This window comes from Phalacrocorax aristotelis, chromosome 3, assembly GCF_949628215.1.
Source record: "Phalacrocorax aristotelis chromosome 3, bGulAri2.1, whole genome shotgun sequence".
In the NCBI taxonomy this organism is placed as follows: domain Eukaryota; kingdom Metazoa; phylum Chordata; class Aves; order Suliformes; family Phalacrocoracidae; genus Phalacrocorax; species Phalacrocorax aristotelis.
Window position 1 is genome coordinate 110778008 of NC_134278.1, and position 20860 is coordinate 110798867.

Consider the following 20860-nt stretch of genomic DNA (forward strand, 5'->3'; position numbering starts at 1 on the left):
GAACAAGTTTTCTAATTCAGTTCTATGCATCCAAACCCAAGTCATTTTTACTCAATAAACAGAGGGGGAAATATTACTTAAACAAGCATATGCTATAATGGAAAAGAAACTTAGCAACAACGCTTTGGCCACATTCTCCTTTTTTTAAGAATATAACAGGAATGAAGTTATTTTTCCTGTTCTCTGAAAAATGCACACTATATCTGAAAATTAGTTTGCTATCGAAATACCAGCTTCATCAATTTCTTATTCAATAGCCAGATTGATGTAGCACTGATTTATTTCACAATTCTCTATATTCAATGCTGTGAAACAAATTTAGCCGGTAGGGAGTCTTACTGAAGAGTTATACGAGTATTTAAAAGATTCCTCCCCCTGCCCCCCCCAAAGATAATACCTGTACTGTAACATCAATATTCATTATGCAGTTCTTATCAAATAATAAAAATAATTTTAGAAGTTGATAAATTGTACAGTAGATTAACACCTCAGCTTGTCTCAAAGTTCAGAGTATTAACATAGACATATTGCCTTATACATATTTACCTCCTTCCCAGTGTGATTATCACTGACTTATGATCATCATGTGAATGAGATAACATTAACTCTTTGGAGTGACACCACCTTTTTCTTAAATTATAATTCTTACCAAAATAAAAACACATTTATGAGTTACAGAAAATTCACAAACTGGAATTAGATGAAGCGGCACAGTTATACTAAATATAACTGAACACATTTATAAGAATTAAAAGTTTGAAGCATTATCCAAGTTGGAAAACAACAGATACCATTCAGCAGTGTTCACTGAAAACAAATATGCTACACAACAAAGAACTCTAACAGCTCATCACTATCGCCTCACCGTACCGAGATATCAGTTGCATCATCCAATGCCACACTGTAGTACTGTTTCCTATAGCATACATTAATTTCTGATATCCAAAATCTCATTCTTCATGCTCTTTCAAGCTGCATTTCTCCAGCACCCTAGTAGTTACCTGAGTTTTTTTCTTATACTCAAACCTCACTTCAGTAGAATCACAGCAGAAGTTTATCAATAATGCTCCCAACAGGAAGACAAAAAGAGTATGAGATTTTTCATCAGTGGTTCATGTTCTTATCACTTTATCACCAGCATTTGTTTTTAATTAAGCTGGAGTATATACAGTCTACTTTGAGGTTCTGTAGATGAATAATTAGCTATATGAAGAAATAGTTAAAGCAAGATTATCTTGAGCATAAAATGTTGCTCCCAAACTATTTAAAACCTGAGACAGAAAAAAGGAAAGAAGGAAAGAAACAAACAGTGCCAAACTTGGTGCCTTAGCAAGCAGAGTGTTTTTCTGAACATTCTCAAAAACATAAGGTTTCCTATTTACTTCAGGAAACAGCTTACAAGTCAAAACGTGCTGGAGGTTTTTTCGTTTTGTTTTGTTTTGAGCTGCCAATCGTTAAGTCAAGATTACTATTCATTTTACAGGAGTGTTAAGAATGCAAATGGTTAACAGTAGTATAAACTATATACTTGGTTTAAGTTTGAATGTCTAAAACTATTACACACTGCATTCATCTGCATTCCCTGTTTATGGGAATGAAATATGTAGTCATTTGAAGTCCACAATATGTATACTGTGTTTGTAATAACTGCAGATTTTACAAGCACATTATTCTTTCCATTAGGATTAAAACCTCACCGAATAGCAATTTGTGAAAGAATTCTAGCAGGGCCCTGAGCCCAGAACTCTGACCTCTGATGAGATGCTTGGCAGCAACAAACTCTAGGTCTAAGCAAAACATCTGGTTTGAGTTAGACTTCCTGAAAAAATAGCCCCTGTACTGGGGAAACTGGTATTCACTCAGCTTTGTCTATACACTTTGAGTGACTTCAACACTGTTGGGGGGGGGGGAGGCTTCGCCAGAATGCACGTCAATCACTGTAGACTTCTTGGTGGCCTCCAAAGAGCCAGGCACTTACATTAGGAGACACTGTACACATTTGTTCGTGCTTCTTGCGCTTTTTCCTATTGTACTTTATAGCTCAATGTTTTTTTTCAGAATTAGTGCCAACTCTGAATTATCTAATCCAAAACTACAGCTGAGCTCAAAATATAAATTTTGCCTGAAGAAATATTTTCTGCAGATTTTTATTAAACAATAATTTTTTTAACTTCATTTTTCTTGCAAATTTAGACAATCACTGTCATCATAAAATGAATGGGAATATTCCCAAAAGAAAGGCAAACTGCCACTGCCAAGAGATTTGCAGGAACAGCCACAGCCTTTGGTTGGCTCCCAAAATATTCTATACACACCACTGCTACATATATTACATAGATAACAGTACCACAGAAAGGTAACTGAGAATGCTGCTACGCTGGAGCAGGGTGTCCTGAGCCTGCTGCCTCTATGTGTAATCAGCACCAGCTCCCGCAAAAAAGGATAAGAAAAGGATAGAGCTGGTGCTTGCTTCTCATTTTCCTGAGATGGAAGGTACACTGTATCACAGAGTAGGTGAAAATGAAGAAATTAAAAACTTTTGCAGGCTCAGTAAGAGTTGCGCTTTGTTAAAAATGACAGGAGGACATGAACAGTAGGTAGGATGCAGCTTCGGTAACACACATGACTGTCAAGGAGAAGTACGTGGCCCAACTCAGTTCACCAGATTTACATTTTCTTTGCAGGAGATTTTGTATTTTCAAATACCATAGCGAAGCCTTTTGAAAGTAATTAAGCCAAAATAATGAAACAGCTAGCAATACCTACTGAGACCAGTTACATTAACAGATACACACAGTGGCATTAAATGTCTTATGTAGAACCAGGAAACTCAAAATAATTTAATTTGAAAGTAACAGATACAGAATTTAACGGAGCTCTCTGTCACCACATTTATCGATGTTGCATATACATGCATGTATGTATAAGAAATTGTATGAGATGAGTGTGATCATATTTCTTTATATGCAATTTTGCTCTATACAGATGAATTTACCTTTGCTGGCACAATTAGTAGGACCTAATTAGATTAGTAGAATAATTTTCTGTACACTTTTGACTTGATAAAAACATATCGTGGTGAAAAAAGCATCTGGAAAAATATTTTCTTCCATTTACTGTTTTATTTTACACGTCTGCCATACCGCTGTATACTGTCAATGTGCTCATGGTTTATTTTCTTCCTGTGATTGCTAATACAATAATATATTTATGCCTGCTCTAGCAGTAACTTTACACTGGAATTAAATATCAATTTCTACTTCCCACCCCCCAAAATTCTAAATTAAACACCACTGATACCGACCCCCTGCATTCAAGCAAAATGCAGCCACCAACCCACAAAGGGACATTTATAAAATAAGCCTTGCTTGTTTGAACTGCAACACTGCCGTCACTGGAGTTTCACCCAGGAGACTTAAAAAAATAAAAATAAACCAAAGTAATAAACACCATGTTTTATGGAGCTGCACAGAAAAGAAAAAATGTCCTCCTGGCAAACTTGAAAGATTAGACTTAAAAGCTGCCTCTCTCATTCCGGAAGACTTCGGGCCCACGCTACTCAATGCCATCTCTGAAGGAGAGTCAGCTGTGGGCAGCAGGGCCACCCACACAAGTGTCCACACTCCCCTCTGGCACTGCAACAAGCTGTCCTGCTGTACACGACAATATAGGAAACAAAACAATGTTCCAAATTAAGTCAACTTAGGGAATAACGAATCACCTACTAGCGTCTCAAGCAACATCAGGCATGTTGAAAAAAACTGCCTCTAGCACAAGGCTTTGTGATATATAGTTATGCTCTCCGAGGAGCTAAATTTTTCTACTACTGATGGCATTCCAGTGGCCATGTTATCCAAATGTCCAACTTCTTTTTTTAAAGAAATAACTCACATCTGTCCATAGACTTCAGGTTTCTAGAAGACTGAATATAATTTTAGAATCATCATTGTCAGCTGGTTGACAGCAATAAAGACAACATTCACTTTAAATAACCCTGAATTATATACAGTTGAGTAAATTTGAATTTGTTTTGCTTTAAGGTCTTCCAAAGTTGAGGCCAACATGCTGAACAAAAATATTAAACTATCTATAACCCTGTGTCAACATATGATGCTACTGGGAATGGTAAGTGAATTAATTTTCCAAGGAAAATTAATTACTTATGACTTACAGTTGTAAAAGCAAACAACGTAACTCTGGATTAGGGCACATTTAATTTCTGTTTGGAGTAGCGATTAAATTAATTTCATATAATTCATGGTATGTAATGGAAAGCAGAACAAAGATGAAATCTTAGACAATGACTGACACAGAAAAAAGTGTATATTTATGTTCCTGATCCAAAAATAAAGGTCACAGATATTAATCACTGTCTAGTGAAAGACGATTTTCGTTTCTAAAATGATTTTTTCAAAACTGTTTGTTAGAAAAAGTGTTATTAACAAGATAAAAATCTAAAAAGCAACAAATTACAAAACATCACGGATATACGCTACGTTGTTTCTTAGTGAAACGAGAGTACATTTTTCAGTGATATCTACTGAATGACATAACGTCACAGGATTATCACGAGGGACAGCAACACTAACTTAAATTCTTCCTAAGTTCGTCTGATTTTAAGGAAGAGAGCAAAAAATTACATCACAGATCCAATATTCAAAAAAATATGTTCACTAACATTGCACCACAATTTAAACATATAATGTAGGATTTTTATCAGTTACAGTTACTGAGAAAAATAAACCCATAGCTCAAGTGAAGCTATGAAAGAGGTCTTGCAGCATTCCACAATTTGGTACTTGTTCAAACTAAGTAAGAATAATTATTTTCTGTATTCCTGTGTGAAACATACCAAGTTATTTTACATAATATCTACAACTAGAACCACATATATTAACAAACCATTTATGGGTTTAAAACATCATCAGAATTTTATTGCCACTTATGGCCTCCAACTGAAGGTGGATACAAATTTTTTGCTGATTCCAGAATTTTGGATATCAAGTCAACAGCTGCTGTGCTATGAACTCACATGGAATCACTCAAAAGTACAATAATATTAGTATTTTTCCTTATGAGTCAAATGAATATACTGTTAATTCATGAAACCAAAACAACAGATGCAAAAGATGACCACTGCACAGCAAGCAGTGACTATGGAATTCCACTAACAAATAATATTTACATTCATGATGTTTAAATTGACCCCACGCACACTTTCAAAGCAAGCAATTCACATCCCCACTGCCAGTTTTACCTGACTTTGGACACTAGAGAGATGCTTTTACTATGGTCGTAGATTAATCAATTTCATCATTATAATATTTACATTAAAATCGCATCTTAAAGTTCAACTTACTTCACATAAAAGATGAATGTTTGAGCCTGAAACACAAGTTCTATGAACGCAAATATCACATCATGGATATAGGTAATGCCAAGAGTAATCCGCGCCTCTCTGGTTGTTTTTTCACTTTAGTATTTTTAAGAATGTTTCAAAAAATGTAAAGAACTTAAGTTATGAAAATTTAAATGAAACTAAATGAAAGGAGTTTAACAATTTTTCATTGCTAAAACTGTGTATTTTCACTTAAAGCTGTTAAACACTTGAAATGTAAACAGGAAACCCAACAGCATCGCACACATTTCAGAAGCTGTTCAATCAAAATACTTTTGAAAAGATAGACTTTATCATCCTTTTTTCTCTTTCAGCTTTTAGTCAACCAAGCACTTCCAAACCAACATACTGAGAAACCGCATCAAGCCAATTTGCAGGATCCCAGCCTCGCAACTCCCACTTTGCTCCTCTTGCCACTTGGCTCCCACGTCAGCACAGTCTCTCGCAGGAGTTAAATCTGCCTGGCTGCATCGTAACTCAGCTCGCCTGTGTTTGAACTAGCCCAAGCACATTTACGGGGGGGGGGGAATCAAACTGAAACATTAAACAGGTTTGCGAAAGAGTACCCTATAGCAGGGCAATTCTGCTCAGGAGCTCTTATCTGCCACTTTTGTGGTAGTCTGGAAGTAAACAACCTTTACGCCTATGTTTCGAGAACAATAACATGTATAATTTTATTCCAATTAGAGCACAAATCACACAAGAGAGTTTGCACCAGGTCTGTTGTCATATGGCAACAAAAAACTTCTTGACAAACTTCTGCCAGGACAGCTGGTAATTAAGCAATCAGAAACAAACTGACAAGGGAGGGCAAATCTGTCCAGCAGCTGTTTTCTATCAACACCCTTAGATCATCCCACCTCACTTCTGAAACTTTCCTACTTTTGCTAAAACCTCAGCAGCTCTGTAAAACCCCACATATGCAGATACCAACTTTCCACTAATAAACAGCAGCAATGCAAGAGGGGGATTATTAGCAGTAATGTCTAAAATTTACCTGCAGTTCAGGTTGCTTACAAAGGACATCTCTGACAAGTTTTCAAATGCTGTCTACAGTGCATTTTTGGTGACAGCAGTAAGAGATGCAGTCCACCGGCAGCGTCGTGAGTGACATGTGCAGATGCAGTAATACCTCTGTGCTCTTGTAAATACACATACACACATTTTCCTACATTTCCTTAAAGGGGCAGTATCTCACCTCAGCAAGCTGGCACATTTTCTTGGAGATGCTAGGAAATATACAGAGTGTACTAGCTAAAATCATTAATAACACAACCGTTACCTTCTTTCTATATTCCCTTGTTTTATTATAACTGGCCATAACAGACTAGCGAAAGTTTATTGTGCTTTGCTGACAGGACAGTTGATTTCTCTTTGCCAGGCAGAGAATAGGTAGACACAACCAGAAAGACTCTGCCAAGTCACAGGATATATACATCATCCCTGGCAGCCAGCAAAACTGCTGCTCAAGATTAAATGACCCAAACTTGCCAGAGGTGTAACTTATTTGAAAAGGAATCTTAAGTTTTGCACACCTACTTCATTGGGGTGGGGAAGCATACAAAACACATTACGGGGTGATTACTTCTCCCTGACAAAGCTGTCTGCAAGGATTTTGCTCCTATGGATGTCAGATGGCTTGGCTCACAGGGCTTTACTTTTCAAAATGAAAAGCACACAATCTACCCTAAAAATTATGTTGGGCAAAACACACATATGATTTTTGCTTGCTTTCCTCACAGACATAATGCTTCACTACTAATACATGACAGTTAAGGATTCTGTAAGTTGCTGGGTGTTAAAAATCCTGCATTAAGCATAAACGTATTCACCAGCCTACATATCCACTTTAAACAAAACAAAACAATGCCTTTTCCCTACTGACAAGACACTGGGTTTCTCGCCTGCTCTTAACAATATTTTATAGGTAAAACCACCACACCCCATCCCTCAAAAAGTTTTTTTTGCACGTTAAAACTTAGAGTATCCTTCTCCCTTTTCTCAAAATTTCTAAGCAAGCAATCCCTTGCGGTGCACTGCAAAAACATTCTGTGACAACAGTCTCTCTGCAGCAGCCTACAGGTTCACAGGAGACATTTGAGTTTCCTTTACTGAGGAGCAGAGCTAAAAGCACTGTGAAATACTATCCCATATGTCCCCGTCTTTCAAGTCCCAGTGAGTTCATTCAGAGAAGAGATGCAATTCAGAAGCAGCCCAGAACTTGTCCACTTAGTATCATACATATTTTTATTTACAACAGTGGCAACATGTCCTTTACTCTATGTTGTTTAGGTCTGTCTTTAATATCAGAATAGCCAGTTCCTCTCCTGATACCCTACAGTTTCAGCCAGACTCCAATCCACCAGTGTATTTCCTATTATAAGTTTTTTCAACTTAAGGTACACCCATAATTAACCGGTTGCCAAATACTGCCAAAAAGGAGCGACATACACTCATTAATAAGTGGTCTAATTACTGGGAGACATATAGAACTGGGCACTGGTCTCCTTAGACACCTAGTGTTTTTAAGCAAAGGTTCTCTTTAAGCAACCATTTCAATTAAAGTACAGAAAACCATAAGCAATCCCACAAAATTGCAGGAGGTTCACTGCCTAACTGTATGTATAAAGTGAGTATAATAGTACAGAAGGAATGCCGAAGCATTTTGTGGACAGGCTGTTCAACTGGGTGTTGAAACCTGCGACCTACAACTCTGACCAGCAAACAACATTCTTGCTGAACTGAGTTTCCACAGGAACTACACGAATCACACACTGTAAAGCACTGCTCACCTAGTAAGACATCACATTTCTTTAATTTGCAATTCCTTAAGTTGCAAACCAACACAAATTTGTTTTAATACGATTAATAAAGCAAGCTCAAGTTTGAGCTTGTTTTGACAATCACACCTTGGAGATTTTTTAAAAAAAAAAAAAAGGAGACCTTCTTGCACATTATATGTCATCATAGTCTCACATCATAGAGGAGTGATTCTCCTATGCTATCCAAGTAACACACCTAACTACTCATATACCCTATGGGTTAGTTAACCAAAAAAATAGACAAGTGAAATAAAGTTCTTAAATAGTGAAAAATATACATTTCTAACTGGAAAAATCAGCCAGCTCCAATACTTTGCTCCATGTTATTAGATAAAAACATACTATGCAAAGGATATATAACTAAAATCAAATACCAAGAAAGATACAGTCTCTTATATTTCACCATTAAAAACTATGTATTCGAAGGAAAAATGAAGACAAATACTTTCTTAAACCACACACTGAGTCTTTGAAACGGCCAATGTTCAGATTAAACAACTCTTGTTTGTAATCACCAACTACTTTGCAGCATTTTTTGCTGACAGCTTCCTAGTTAAACACTAATTTCACACTTCCATTGTTAGCAAAAAATACATTTATTTTACCCAAAATATTGGTTTAGATATTAAAGAAACATATCTGAAGTTTATTAAGCCTCAAAAGGCTTAACAAATAAAGCTACCAAGTTATCTTTGCTAGGGTTTTGTAAAAATAGGCTGACAAACACCTGCAGGGCAAGGCAGAATCAGCTCTTCCTGCAGGAAAGACAACAAATGGAAATAATGCTGTGGGTTTGTTCAGCCCACGGTTGTATCAGGCTGACTCAATTGTATTTGATCTTACTCTTGCACTTAGAGATACCCTTGAGGTCCCTTTGATCCCTGCATTTCTAAAATTTTGCCATAGTTCACCTCCCAAATACCTCCAAAATTAGTAGCTATTAAGCATTAATATCCAGTCAGTTTGCCAGAAAAATAATTTTCATTATGAGTATGCAGAAAAATAATAAGATTTGAAATTATACTACTGTCAAAAATGACATTAACCTTTCTAACACCCATCCTGTCAACTACAGGCAGCCACTGAAGGGTTAGAAAGACTTGATAGAGGTGATGACACACATCTTTCAAAGGAGAAAAATGATGATTCAAGAATGCAATGAACTAAAAGGGCTACATGCAGTTTCAGCCACGTGCAGGAGAGGCCAGTAACATCCTTCCACCACTGCCCCCTCATCAGCATGAGTACGGTTTGGCACTGAGGCAGGGAGGGAAAGACCCACTCAGGGATGGCCTGCAATGGCAGACAGTGTTCTTCATGGCCTCTAGGAGAAAGGAAAAAAGCCTCCCTCCTTTCCAACAGGAACCAAGATATGACTTCAGTGAGATGCCTTGCTATTAACTAGCTGGCTGCAGATTTTAAACTGGTTTATATCCACAATACCAATTATGACAGAAGTGGTCCTATTAAAGAGGCCGCATATCTGATTAGAAGTGTTCCCTACAGTTAAATTGTAATTTAATAAAGCATATCCATCTTTTGGGGGGAAAAACCCAAGCCTAAAAGGCATACCAAATTTCAACTGAAATACTAAAACGTCCTACAGGTAATAATCAAATGCAAAACTGATGCACTTCAGTAATGAGAGGAAGAACGACAACAGGGACAGAAGATGCATTTCTGAATTTAATAATTATTAGGCATTCAGACTAGGCTTTATGAAACTCTCCTTTGGTCAGGACTTTCCAGCATTATATAGAAAATAAACCAAGAATTAGCTCAAACATTTTTTTTTTCCTGAAGGAATTGCTACTTAAAAGTATTGTTTAGAAATCTTATTTATTTGACACAAAATGTTCCAGCTCCATCTGGAATCAAGTATCCTCCCACTTCAGAGGTTACCTCTTCCATCCTTTTGGGATGTTAATTTTCAAAATGTGTTAAACAGCAAAGATGTTACCGTGTACAAAAATATATCGTTAAGAGATTTTTGCTCTCCAAAAATTACAAAGACCAAACAGGATGTTGCTTTTTCAAGATCAGACATTGTACACATTTTTTAATATTATACATGACTTGTCAAAAATTCTGATCCTTCAACACACACCATATATTTTGTTCTTGGGCTACAGGTGAGTTTGAGCTCCACCTAGCTCCTCCCCTAGAGGTTACTAGGTTTTTTTAGCATCCAGGGATTTTGCACATTAAACAAACAGCAAAATACCAACCATACTTAACATAGTCCCTTAGCTTTATTTCTTCTCTCTCTGCCTTAAAATACAGATTCAGGTTTTGACTTTTTAAAAGTTCATTATTTTAATTCCCCCTTTACCTGAGGCTATTTGTCTTTGATGGGGACTGGTGGACAGAAAGTTTATGCTAGTGCTGTTTTATCCTCCTATGAAAAGTTGGGTTTCTATTAAAGGAAGGATTTTTTTTTTTCTTCTTTAGGCATCTTTTTTACTTTTTATTCATTTTCGTTGCTCTGGAATTCAATTCCCTAACCACAGTCTTTGTGAAGCAGCTTTGTTCTCAGCTCTTATCTACATCTTCCAAGATCATTACAACTGTAGTGGTAATTCATCAGCCAAAATTCAGTTTGCAGCATAATAAAGACTTGAGTCACTAACTGCTTCTTCCCCAATAGGAATTTATCTTTGAACTGGCATGGGGAGGTGGCAAGGCAAACATATTCTGTATCAGGCAGAGTCTGGGCATCATCTTCAACTACAGAAGAAATCATAGTAATATGGCCTGAAGGTGATAAATTAATTTTGGCTAGGTTCCTGTCTGGGAGCAAAGAACAATCTTCCTAATGAGATAAAGATGAAGGAAGACAAGGACATTTAGGCAACTGGAATTTAGTCTGAGAGAGGCCCTAATAAATCAGGTTGTGCTTCTCTTTGTTTAAGTAAATACCTGTTAGGAGATCCAGGCCCTGTTTATTTTTCTGACAAACCTAATTTTCTTGGTAGTGCACAAACTCAGAATCATAACTTGAAATGAGAATAAAAGCAGGTGGTCAAGTACAAGTTTCAAATTTTTCTGTCAGCTAAAATAAGTAAACACAAATCCCAACTGACGGGACTCAGTTTACAGAGATCTTACACCACCTGGAAACTTGTATTTCCATACCCGAAGTATTCATACCCAAATGAGCAGATTTGCTTGGAAAACTTGCACTAGAAAAGCTAGAACACACCAATATCCTCACAAACATGCACATGAAGTACCAAGAAGCCAGATGGGAGGGATCCAAAATCCCATGGAAGCAGTGACTACAGAAGACAACTCCTTCAGCCAGTACTCTAGCTGTGGGGGGGCCCCGCACACTCCACAGACTTTGCGAAAGCTCATAATTGTGAGCAGCAGTTTTTACACGACCACTTCACTTTCCTGTAGCACCATTCTCATTACTGATGGCAGCTAGCAGCTCCTGCCCAAGGGGGTCACTCAGCTGAACATACAATGTTCTGTGTCGCAGTCCCATTACAAAAGCTACAGCCTTGGTCAGGCACATTCTGCTTTGCCAGTCTCTCACTGTGATCTCTCAGAAAAAACCTCCCAGAAGAGACAGATAAATTAATCTGTCTTGGCAACTGGCTTTCAAATAGAGCTGTTTGGGATCTCTGGCTATCTTAAACCAATAGAGAGGCCGTGTCCCAGGTCAATCAAAACTCAGGCTGCTGTGAAAGCAGCAGTCCCAGCTGAACTCCTCCCCTGAGCTATGCACAGCTGCCTCTCCCTTATGCCAAGCCAGGACATCATGTAGCCATTACTAGCACCAGAAAAGGATCAGGGCACTTAGACAGTAGTAGCAGAAAAGGCAGGACCTTCCTTCAGGAAGCTCACACTTTGATCAACACACAGCGAGTGTGCATCCGTCCCTCGAGAAGCCACCATCCTCCTTGTGCTTGCGCTATATGGCTTCCACAGTCGTCAGCAGCAGCACGCAGCCTCAGCCTGCCTCTGTCTAAAGAGGCAAAAGCCAAGTGCAGGACTAAATTGTTGTTTGTCCTTCAGGACAAGAATGCCAAAATCTGGATTTGTCAGATGCCTAAATATCAATTGCAAGGTGTATAAGAAAGGAGAAGTCATCCCTAAATCCCAGGTTTATAGTTATGGTAGGTTAAGAAAATAACTTTCTCTGTGAAAAGCTTGTTGTGTTTTTGATCTTGACTGCACATTGCATATTTCATCCCAGAAATTAAAAAAAAGCTACAGCTAGCAATTAGGTTATAAATTAAAGTATAACAAAACTTTTGAAATTGACTTGGATAATATACAATTCTGTATCTGATACACTCTGAGGAATTATATCACCTATTGCTCTGGGACTCCTTGTATGACAACAGCTTTTCCCATGCCTGCCCTCTTAAGATGCCAACAAGTGACTGTTCTCTCTGAAGGCAGATCAGTCAAAACAGCTTAATTCCTCTTCCCCCACCCCCACCACGAGAGCACTCACACCCAAAGGGAGCAGAGCTCCTCAATTGGCTTTCAAGAGCACAAATTTGCTTTCAACAGTGTCACATAAAGCCCTAGTACCTCCAAAATTTCTGCTTCTTTGAAGGAGCACCTTATAGCTTCTGTGGTGATCATTAAGAATTCTGACAGGAGGTCTGTCTCAGAGGATTCATCCTAACCTTGTTGAGACTTAAAGCTGCAGACAGCTGGTAAAGAACCATTTTTGAGTTCTACCTTTACCAGGATTTCAGGAATAACTTCTCTGAAGCTTTTCATATGACCAATTCAGACATGAACAAATAATGGAGTTGGGTTGTTACTTGTAAAAGTGGCTCTAGCGGATCAAGAAGCTTCCCTGAAAGGTACTTACCCTGCTCTGTTTCTGTGCAAAGTAAATGACGCCAGCTTCAGTCACTGAGGCAGTAGTGAACTGCTGCAATACATTCATTGCGACATTCATCTGATAATACCATGGTCCCAGAACAGTACAACGACCACCAACTCCCTGCCTTTTTGCTTTAGATCTATGCTTGTACAACATGCATGCGGGCCATAGTAGGTAGCGTGCAACTAAATGAATACCTTCTAGCAACAGTGATTCAAGTTGTTAATACTTAAAAATCCATAGTATACTTCAAATAGTAGAATATTCAATTTTGGAATTGATTTTTTTTAAAATTTTGTTTAAAAAAGTGTCCAGCAACTTACTAAAGTGCTGACATAGCATTTGAAGTTTTTTTTATGTTAAATACTTTTTTCTTAGAGCAAGGACCAACAGAAATCTGTACCACTTCTCATTATTGTTATTGCTGTTACTGCTATAAATAAAAGCAGTGGGTTTCCACAAGTAAAGAGACCAACTATGCTTCAGATTGAAGCTCCTCTTTTTGCCAGATGACCACCCCCCGGATTTATAGGTGTCACCATTAAAGCACATTTTAACTGAAATCTGGATACATACGTTAAAGATATCTACAGTATTTCAGTCCTTCAATGTAGTTTTCCTCAAAAACTATGGTATAGTTCATACTGAAAGATTAAATAAGTTAGTTTTACTGATAAGTTTCGCAGTTAGCAAGTGACAGAACTATACAGTCTATGGCAATACAAGTGGCTTGTAAAAGCAGTACTGAGCACTGCCTTAACCAACTAAAACATTGACCTCCATTGTTTAAAAAAACAACAAAAAACCAACCCAGATATATACTTTGAAATTTTTCCTAGCAACATATACTTTGAAATTTTTCCTAGCAACTTTTTTCATCACACCGCCTTTAGCAGTGGTAGAAAAGTATGCTAGGCTGCTAATTGCATTCTATCCCATTAACTCTCATGTGCTAACCTGAAAGCACAGATCCAGACGGTTCTGTGCTTTCTGTTCTGACCTCTGTTCCAGCCTTTCAAATTTACTCACATTTTATAGTTTCAAAAATGAAGAAAAGCACATGTTGAATTTTCTTTTTTTCCCTATGTTTGGTGGGACTTAAGCACGTGCATAAATGCTTTCCTGAATGGATGCCAATATGCTATAAATGACAATAACTTATGTACCACTTCTCAGTACCATTCACTTCATAAAGACCTTTTGAAGGTAAAAGTTTTTTGTCAGAAATAACCTACAAAAATGTATAAAAATAAGAATTGTCAAACATTTTCCAATTTAGCTTTACTAGAAGGAAAACTTCAAAACAAATGCTTTTATTACAAACTTTAAGAAGGAATGCACGTAATAGTACAAATTAATGGCTTCTAAATGGAGGATCAATACCTCATCGTATTTTACACAAAGAGCTAAAACCCCATTGCTGTAACAATACAAAAAAAGAGAAAGCTTTACAGATCAGGTTACCTGTCTGATTTGATGTTTTTAATAGACTATAAATCTGGTTACAGCCATTTCAGAGTCTCATTCACAATCATTAAAAATTGAGATTAAAAAAAGAGGCAGTCTATGATTTCTAAGTATTTACTACCATTCTATCAACCCTACCAATGTCTTTTAAAGGAGACGTAACTAGTTGACAATTATAAAGCAGCATTTTGGTGTTGCTTTATACCATGATAGATTAGTTAGATTAAATTATACGAATTATCTTACCTGATACATTCCAACTCCTATGTGTTTCGGCTCAATTTTCACTAGCTCAGCTAATGGGTCTTGGACACGTCTAGCTATGGAAACTGAAAAATAGAATTAGAAAACAACTATGGGTTTTATCTGAAAATTAGAATCCTGTAATTGCTTTTGCTATATTTTTAAATCTTCTACATATTTAATATCTTTTTTTTTTTTTAACCTGGAAATAATCAATAATATAGCAGAATCCTTTTTCACTGTTAGATACCGGACATGAAATGTACATTAATCAAACATTTAATTGAATAATTCAAGCAAAGACCTCAGGAGATTTCAAGCTGTAATCATGACATTTAAAATGTTTTTTCAGGCCACAGAGTTAACAAATAGAACTGAGTACACTAAATTTTTCCCTTGTATCCATACTAAAATGCACATATAACATTTAAAATTAAACTCAAATATCCTTTAACCTTAAATCACAGAAATATAGAAACAAATAAACATTTAAAAAATAATGGAGTAACTGTCCACATACTTATCTAATACAGTATTTTCTAAGGTACATGTAAATTCAACAATAAAATTCAGTGTTCACTTAGAAAATGGTTCTTGGACTTTACTAATCTAAACTGCATACCAAAACACATCAATTTGCAATCTGTCATGATTATAACCACATTTAGAAAAAAACAAAGCAATTTCCAACATTTCTGGTACCATTAAGAGCATATTGGAAGAACTTGGTCTTCTAAATCCAAATCTTGCACCAAAACTGCATTTTCAAAGCCTATATTTACGGATAAATCCTTTACTTACACAAATGTCAGAATAAACACTTATTTGCAAAATGTCAATTTGTAAATTCTCAACTTTGGTGCAACTGTGCTGTCTCCCATATATACTGAACTGAAAGAGTTCCGCTCTATCAATATTACATTTATAAACTTTTTTTCTCTTAAGTGAGGACAGGCTGGCTGGTTTAGCAGCTTTTAGAACATGCATTCTACGTAGTGAAGTACACATTGATGAAGAACAGGAGCGTCTGGAAGTACTGCAAAGGTCTTTCCAAAAAAGGACCAAAGGTCTTCCAAAAAAAAAACCAACCAAACCAAAACCAAACCCACAAAAACAACCAAAAAAAAACCCCTGCAAACAAAAACAAGAAAACCCCCCAAATAAACCAACAAATAACCCCCAAAACCCGCAGCACCCCACACCAAAACAAACAAAAAAAAACCAAAAACAAAAACCAGAAATCAAACAACCCCCCACCCCAAAACCCAAAACATAAAACCAAGGCCAGGCCTTGCTGCTAAGACTGCTTTTCCTACTACGTGCACTAGTGCAAGAATGACAGAAACTGGGGGAGGGGGGGGATTGGGGGAAGGGGGAGACAGTGGGACAGAAGAAAGCTGTGATCCTTTTTAAGCTAACTCCGGAAGTACCCCCACAGCTGGCATTAGTCATTTCAAGAGCGTTTCCTAAAATTTATTGTATATTTCAATTCATTTTTATAGAATATCAAGAGGGGTCAGAGGAAGAATAGACAAGAGTCAGGAGTAAGCCTGTATGCATGTGCATACAGTATGTCAACAGTACGTACATAATGTTTAAACAGGAAAGCTGGAATTATCCACGGTGGTCATCAATAGCTGATTTTATACACACACACCCCTCTATGTGTAAAATCACAAGCATGATCATGATTATCATATACGTATGAGAGAGAGATAAAATATAAACACCTTTACAGAATCACAGAATTGTTTAGGTTGGACAGACCTCATCTTGTCCAACGGATCAGGTAGAGCAGGTTGTGCAGGACTGTGTCCAGTTGGGTTTTGAATATCTCTGTGGATGGAGACTCCACAACCTGTCTGGGCAATCCATTCCAGTGTTTGACCACCCTGACAGCAAGTGTTTTCCTGTGTTCAGATGGAGTTTCCTGTGTTTCACTTTGTGCCCATTGTCTCTTGTCCTGACAGTGGACACAACTGAAAAGAGTCTGGCTCTCTCTTATTCATTTCCTCCCATCAGGTATTTATACACATTCCTAAGATCTCCTCAAGCCTCCTCTTCTCCAGGCTGAACAGTCCCAGTTCTCTCAGTTCCTCCTTGTACGAAAGGTGCTCCAGTCATTTAATCATCTTTACAGCCCTAATTTAAACAGCAACAACCACCAATGCAGGGCGTTAAAGACTTCATTGCATTTCAGAAAAGGACTTGACTAAATAATGATACTTGAAGCCGAAATGGTAGATGAACACTTATTTAATAGTTATGCAGGCTTCTCAAACCACAGATGCAAAGTTTATTGATTAAACACAGCATTAGAGATTTTACTTTTAAAGTTCAGCACTTCTAAATGCAGACTTAAAACGAAGTTCACTGCTCGGTCATGCAAGACTTTTCATATCCTTTATTATCCATGTTAACATATGCTGACAATTACAGTTTGCTAGCTAGGCCCAGAAAGCACTGTGCTGGTGACGTCTGATGCGCCTGCCTCTGACAGAGTAGTTCTGAATTCTGAATGGCCATCACATATGCCTTCTTGTCAAAAAACAAACCCAAAACCAACACAATCACAGAAGGTATTTGCTTACACAATTATAGCTTACTACAGAAATGCTTGCCTGTAACAATCATGCGTGTTACTTTGAAATACTAGTGGTACCTATCACCAGCCACCTAACAAAAGCGGACAAAACACCAATGGAAGTACTGATCCAAACCAGGAAACATTTAGAACTATTTCTTCTGAATTCATTTATGTCTATGTATAGGTACTATACTTGTCTTTCAGCAAGCTTTCTTAAATTCAACTTGTTTAATAGCTATACAAAGTTTTAGAGAATTTTCTTTTAGTTCCACCTAATGGCAAAACACATTTAAAAAGTTACATTTTAAACTGAGAGCAAATATCTCTCACTGTCCAAATCTCCTTTCATTATATCTTTTAAAAATAGACAAGTACATGGATAGGTTGATACAGGAATTTTCCAAGCATAACCTTCTCACGGGAACCTTCAATTAAAAAGTAAAATTTGGACTCTTCTTGTCATAATAGCCAGGTTGACAATGCCGTCATATCCCTAGGAGGCTTCCAGTGGAGGCGTAGGACCTGATCCAGGAAAGCACTTCAGCACAGATGCATATTGGTATTCCCACCGGAACCAGAGAAACTATTCACATGCATAAAGTTACATAGACATTTAAGTGCTTTCCTGGATCAGGCCTAATAGTTACAATATTGAAGCGTGAAGATCAACTAAGAGTCAATTATACAGCTGAAGGGATGCAGCCCCTACAGCCTTGCCAGCAGGATAGCTGACCTGTGGAAATGCCACTAAAACCACTATTTTATTCCAGAACTTTTCAAATTCAAAATAAAAGAAAATAAAATAGGGAAGAGGCAGGAGTTGTCCACGTTCTCTCCAGGCACAAATTCAGTCAAGAATAACACCTACTGTCTCTTGTACAGGTAAACCCACTTATTCTTTGTTACAGTACTAGCATGCTGCAATAGACAGACCTTTTCAGGGGGCAATGAGGCTTTGCTCTGGCAATCTGATCCATGTGGCTGGTCTTTTACAACACAAGCAGCGTACTGCTGAAATCATGAGGACTCTGCAGAAGTGCAAGGTCTGCTACCACGGACCAGACAGAGAGTGTAAGACCTGAAGGTCTTACTTTTTCGCCTCAAAAAACTAAATCAACGTTTTTCAAAAGTTTGGTTTTTTTTAAATATTAAGCTATATTACACTAATACAGGTATTGCCTAAAACTATTTGCTTATATGCTTAAAATACATTTTAGGAATGGCTAGAAACTATGCATTTTTTGAAGACTGATGATGAAACAGGTAATGCATTCTCACTTCTACAGTTAAGGTACATTTCACTTCTGCTCAAATACAAAATAAATTATATGATGGTATCCAGGGCAGAAACAGAAAGTCAGATTTCTCAAAAGCAATCAGCAGGACCAAATATGAAATGTTTGAGATACCATTCTTAAAATATGCTAGTCTGTAAAATGTGAAAAAAAAACCCTATTCATAATTAAACAGGGTGTTAAGATCAGAATGACATGGCCCTCTATTAGAAAATCACCGCAAGAATTGCACACCCAATAGATGCAAAGCTTCAAGTTGTCGATTAAGAAGAAAACATTATTGCAATACTTGGAATGATAGTAACATATTGTGCTGCCATGCAGTAAATCCATGTAAAATTTTAAAGCTTGGGCGGACAGGATGGCCTAGGTGGTCCTCTGACTTTAATGTAGATGAACTTTGCCTCCAAATGCAATGAGAAATAAAGAAGATTACAGAAAGCATATTCACTGAAATCCTGTCTTGTCATTAGGACATTTTCTACCATTTGCTAAGAAAGGTAATTTAACTTTTTGGTGGTCTCAACTCCATACTGTGGTTATTTAACAAGACAAACCCTCCAGATAGTCAAGTATTTTTGCCCGTCAGTGATGAAGTGCAATGACAGTGTGGTGGTCAAAAAGCCTCCATCAGAGTTACTTGCACAACTTATGTCAGTCTCAGTGTCTGATCTTCACAGAAAATAAGAAATTATATTAAAATGTTTTGTTTCCTAATGGCCAATGAGCAGATGTGCCCTCATGAACTTGCAAACATACTTAATTATCTAGCTACTCCTGTTTTAAAAAAATCAAATCTCTCTTAATTCCAAACTGAGAAATTTAAAATTAAGACTGTTTTCCTCAGACACACATATCACACAACTGTTTTTACTAGTGCTTCCTACAGCAAGTGATATCATTTTTCACAGGGTTTAAAAAGGAGAGTTTTCAGTCTGGAATACTGATAATAGTTTTCAGGATAAATCCTTTCAGACTAAAGACTGGGCAAAGCACCCTCTCTCAACAGTGAGGAGCAAAAACAAGAGAGCAGGCTTCCAGCTATTTCTCTAGCTGGTATCTATACAACAGCCATGTTAGCTGCCCGTAGACAGAATTAGTGCTAACTTCTTAATCAGGCTACCTACCTCCCTTCAGCAATGGAACAGATCTAAAGCAATCATTGTGGCCCAAATCAGACATGCACACTATTTTGGGTGCAAGAGCAGCCAGAAATCTTGTCAACTACAACCCAAAATTTATTATAGTTTCAAGTATCATGCCTCCTTTGGGGGCAGCCTGCCAACTTCTGTGTTCAGACAATCGCATATTAGAATGTTCTCCTTTTGCATTGCTCTAAGTAAGAGAGCAACAGCTTAATGGCTGCAGATAGGGAAAGAGTGAAAACGAACATACAAAGTTCTGCCAAATGCAGTATGAGAGACTGCCAGGAATGATTATGGGTGGAAGAATATGAAGAATTTCTATTTCTTTCTGTTACAGTGGCATTCAAATGTTGCTTGCTACTGCAAGCAGACAAACATTTTTGGCCAAAAGTCCAAGATGATGGCATTCCTCCCTTTAAACACACAGGCCTTTATACAAGGACAAAAGCGTGTCCCAGACAATAACTGTGACAGTTTAGCTACCTCATATGAGCGGGTGCATTTGTTTGTATTTCAAAACAATGTGAAGCTTCCAGATGTGAAGGCAGCAGGAAGTTTTACAAATGTTTTACAAATAAATAAATGGCAACCACAAGCTATTAGGCTACGATTAGTTCAACCTCAATTTTGTCATAAATGAGAACATTCTGTATTTTTATTATAAAACCTCAGTATTTTGTTCTTGCTGACACATGCTACTATAACATCCAAGTAACGCATCCCCCCTTCCATTTTAAATTAACCTTTGCACATTAGAAGTCTGGGATGAAACTCCAATGTCAATGAAATAAAAAAAATAATATATTAAGGTAATCACCGACTAACTCACAAATGCATATGTAATTACTATCAATATATCATACCAGGGTAGTTATGGAAACATTACAACTTATTTAAATCCTTTTATAAAGCCTGTGATTGTGTTGAAGATCAATTACTCTCCATAAGTATCTGCAATAATGTTTACTCAGTGATAGATTGTTCAGGTTTCCTGAGTCCTGGAAGCTTTCTATCCTGTTGACCCAAAATTCACCCTCTTTGCAAAGGATAC

At 37.3% G+C, this 20860-nt stretch overlaps 1 protein-coding gene across 2 annotated transcripts in view; it reads right to left on the bottom strand.

Annotated features, from left to right (window-relative positions):
- Nucleotides 1-20860, bottom strand: part of SRBD1 (S1 RNA binding domain 1) — a 132781-nt gene that overhangs the window by 38989 nt on the left and 72932 nt on the right. For both annotated transcript variants that reach the window (XM_075089081.1, XM_075089079.1), the window contains exon 18: nt 14786-14868. In XM_075089081.1, the coding sequence (XP_074945182.1) occupies nt 14786-14868 (83 nt within the window). The remainder of the gene's footprint in view (nt 1-14785; nt 14869-20860) is intronic.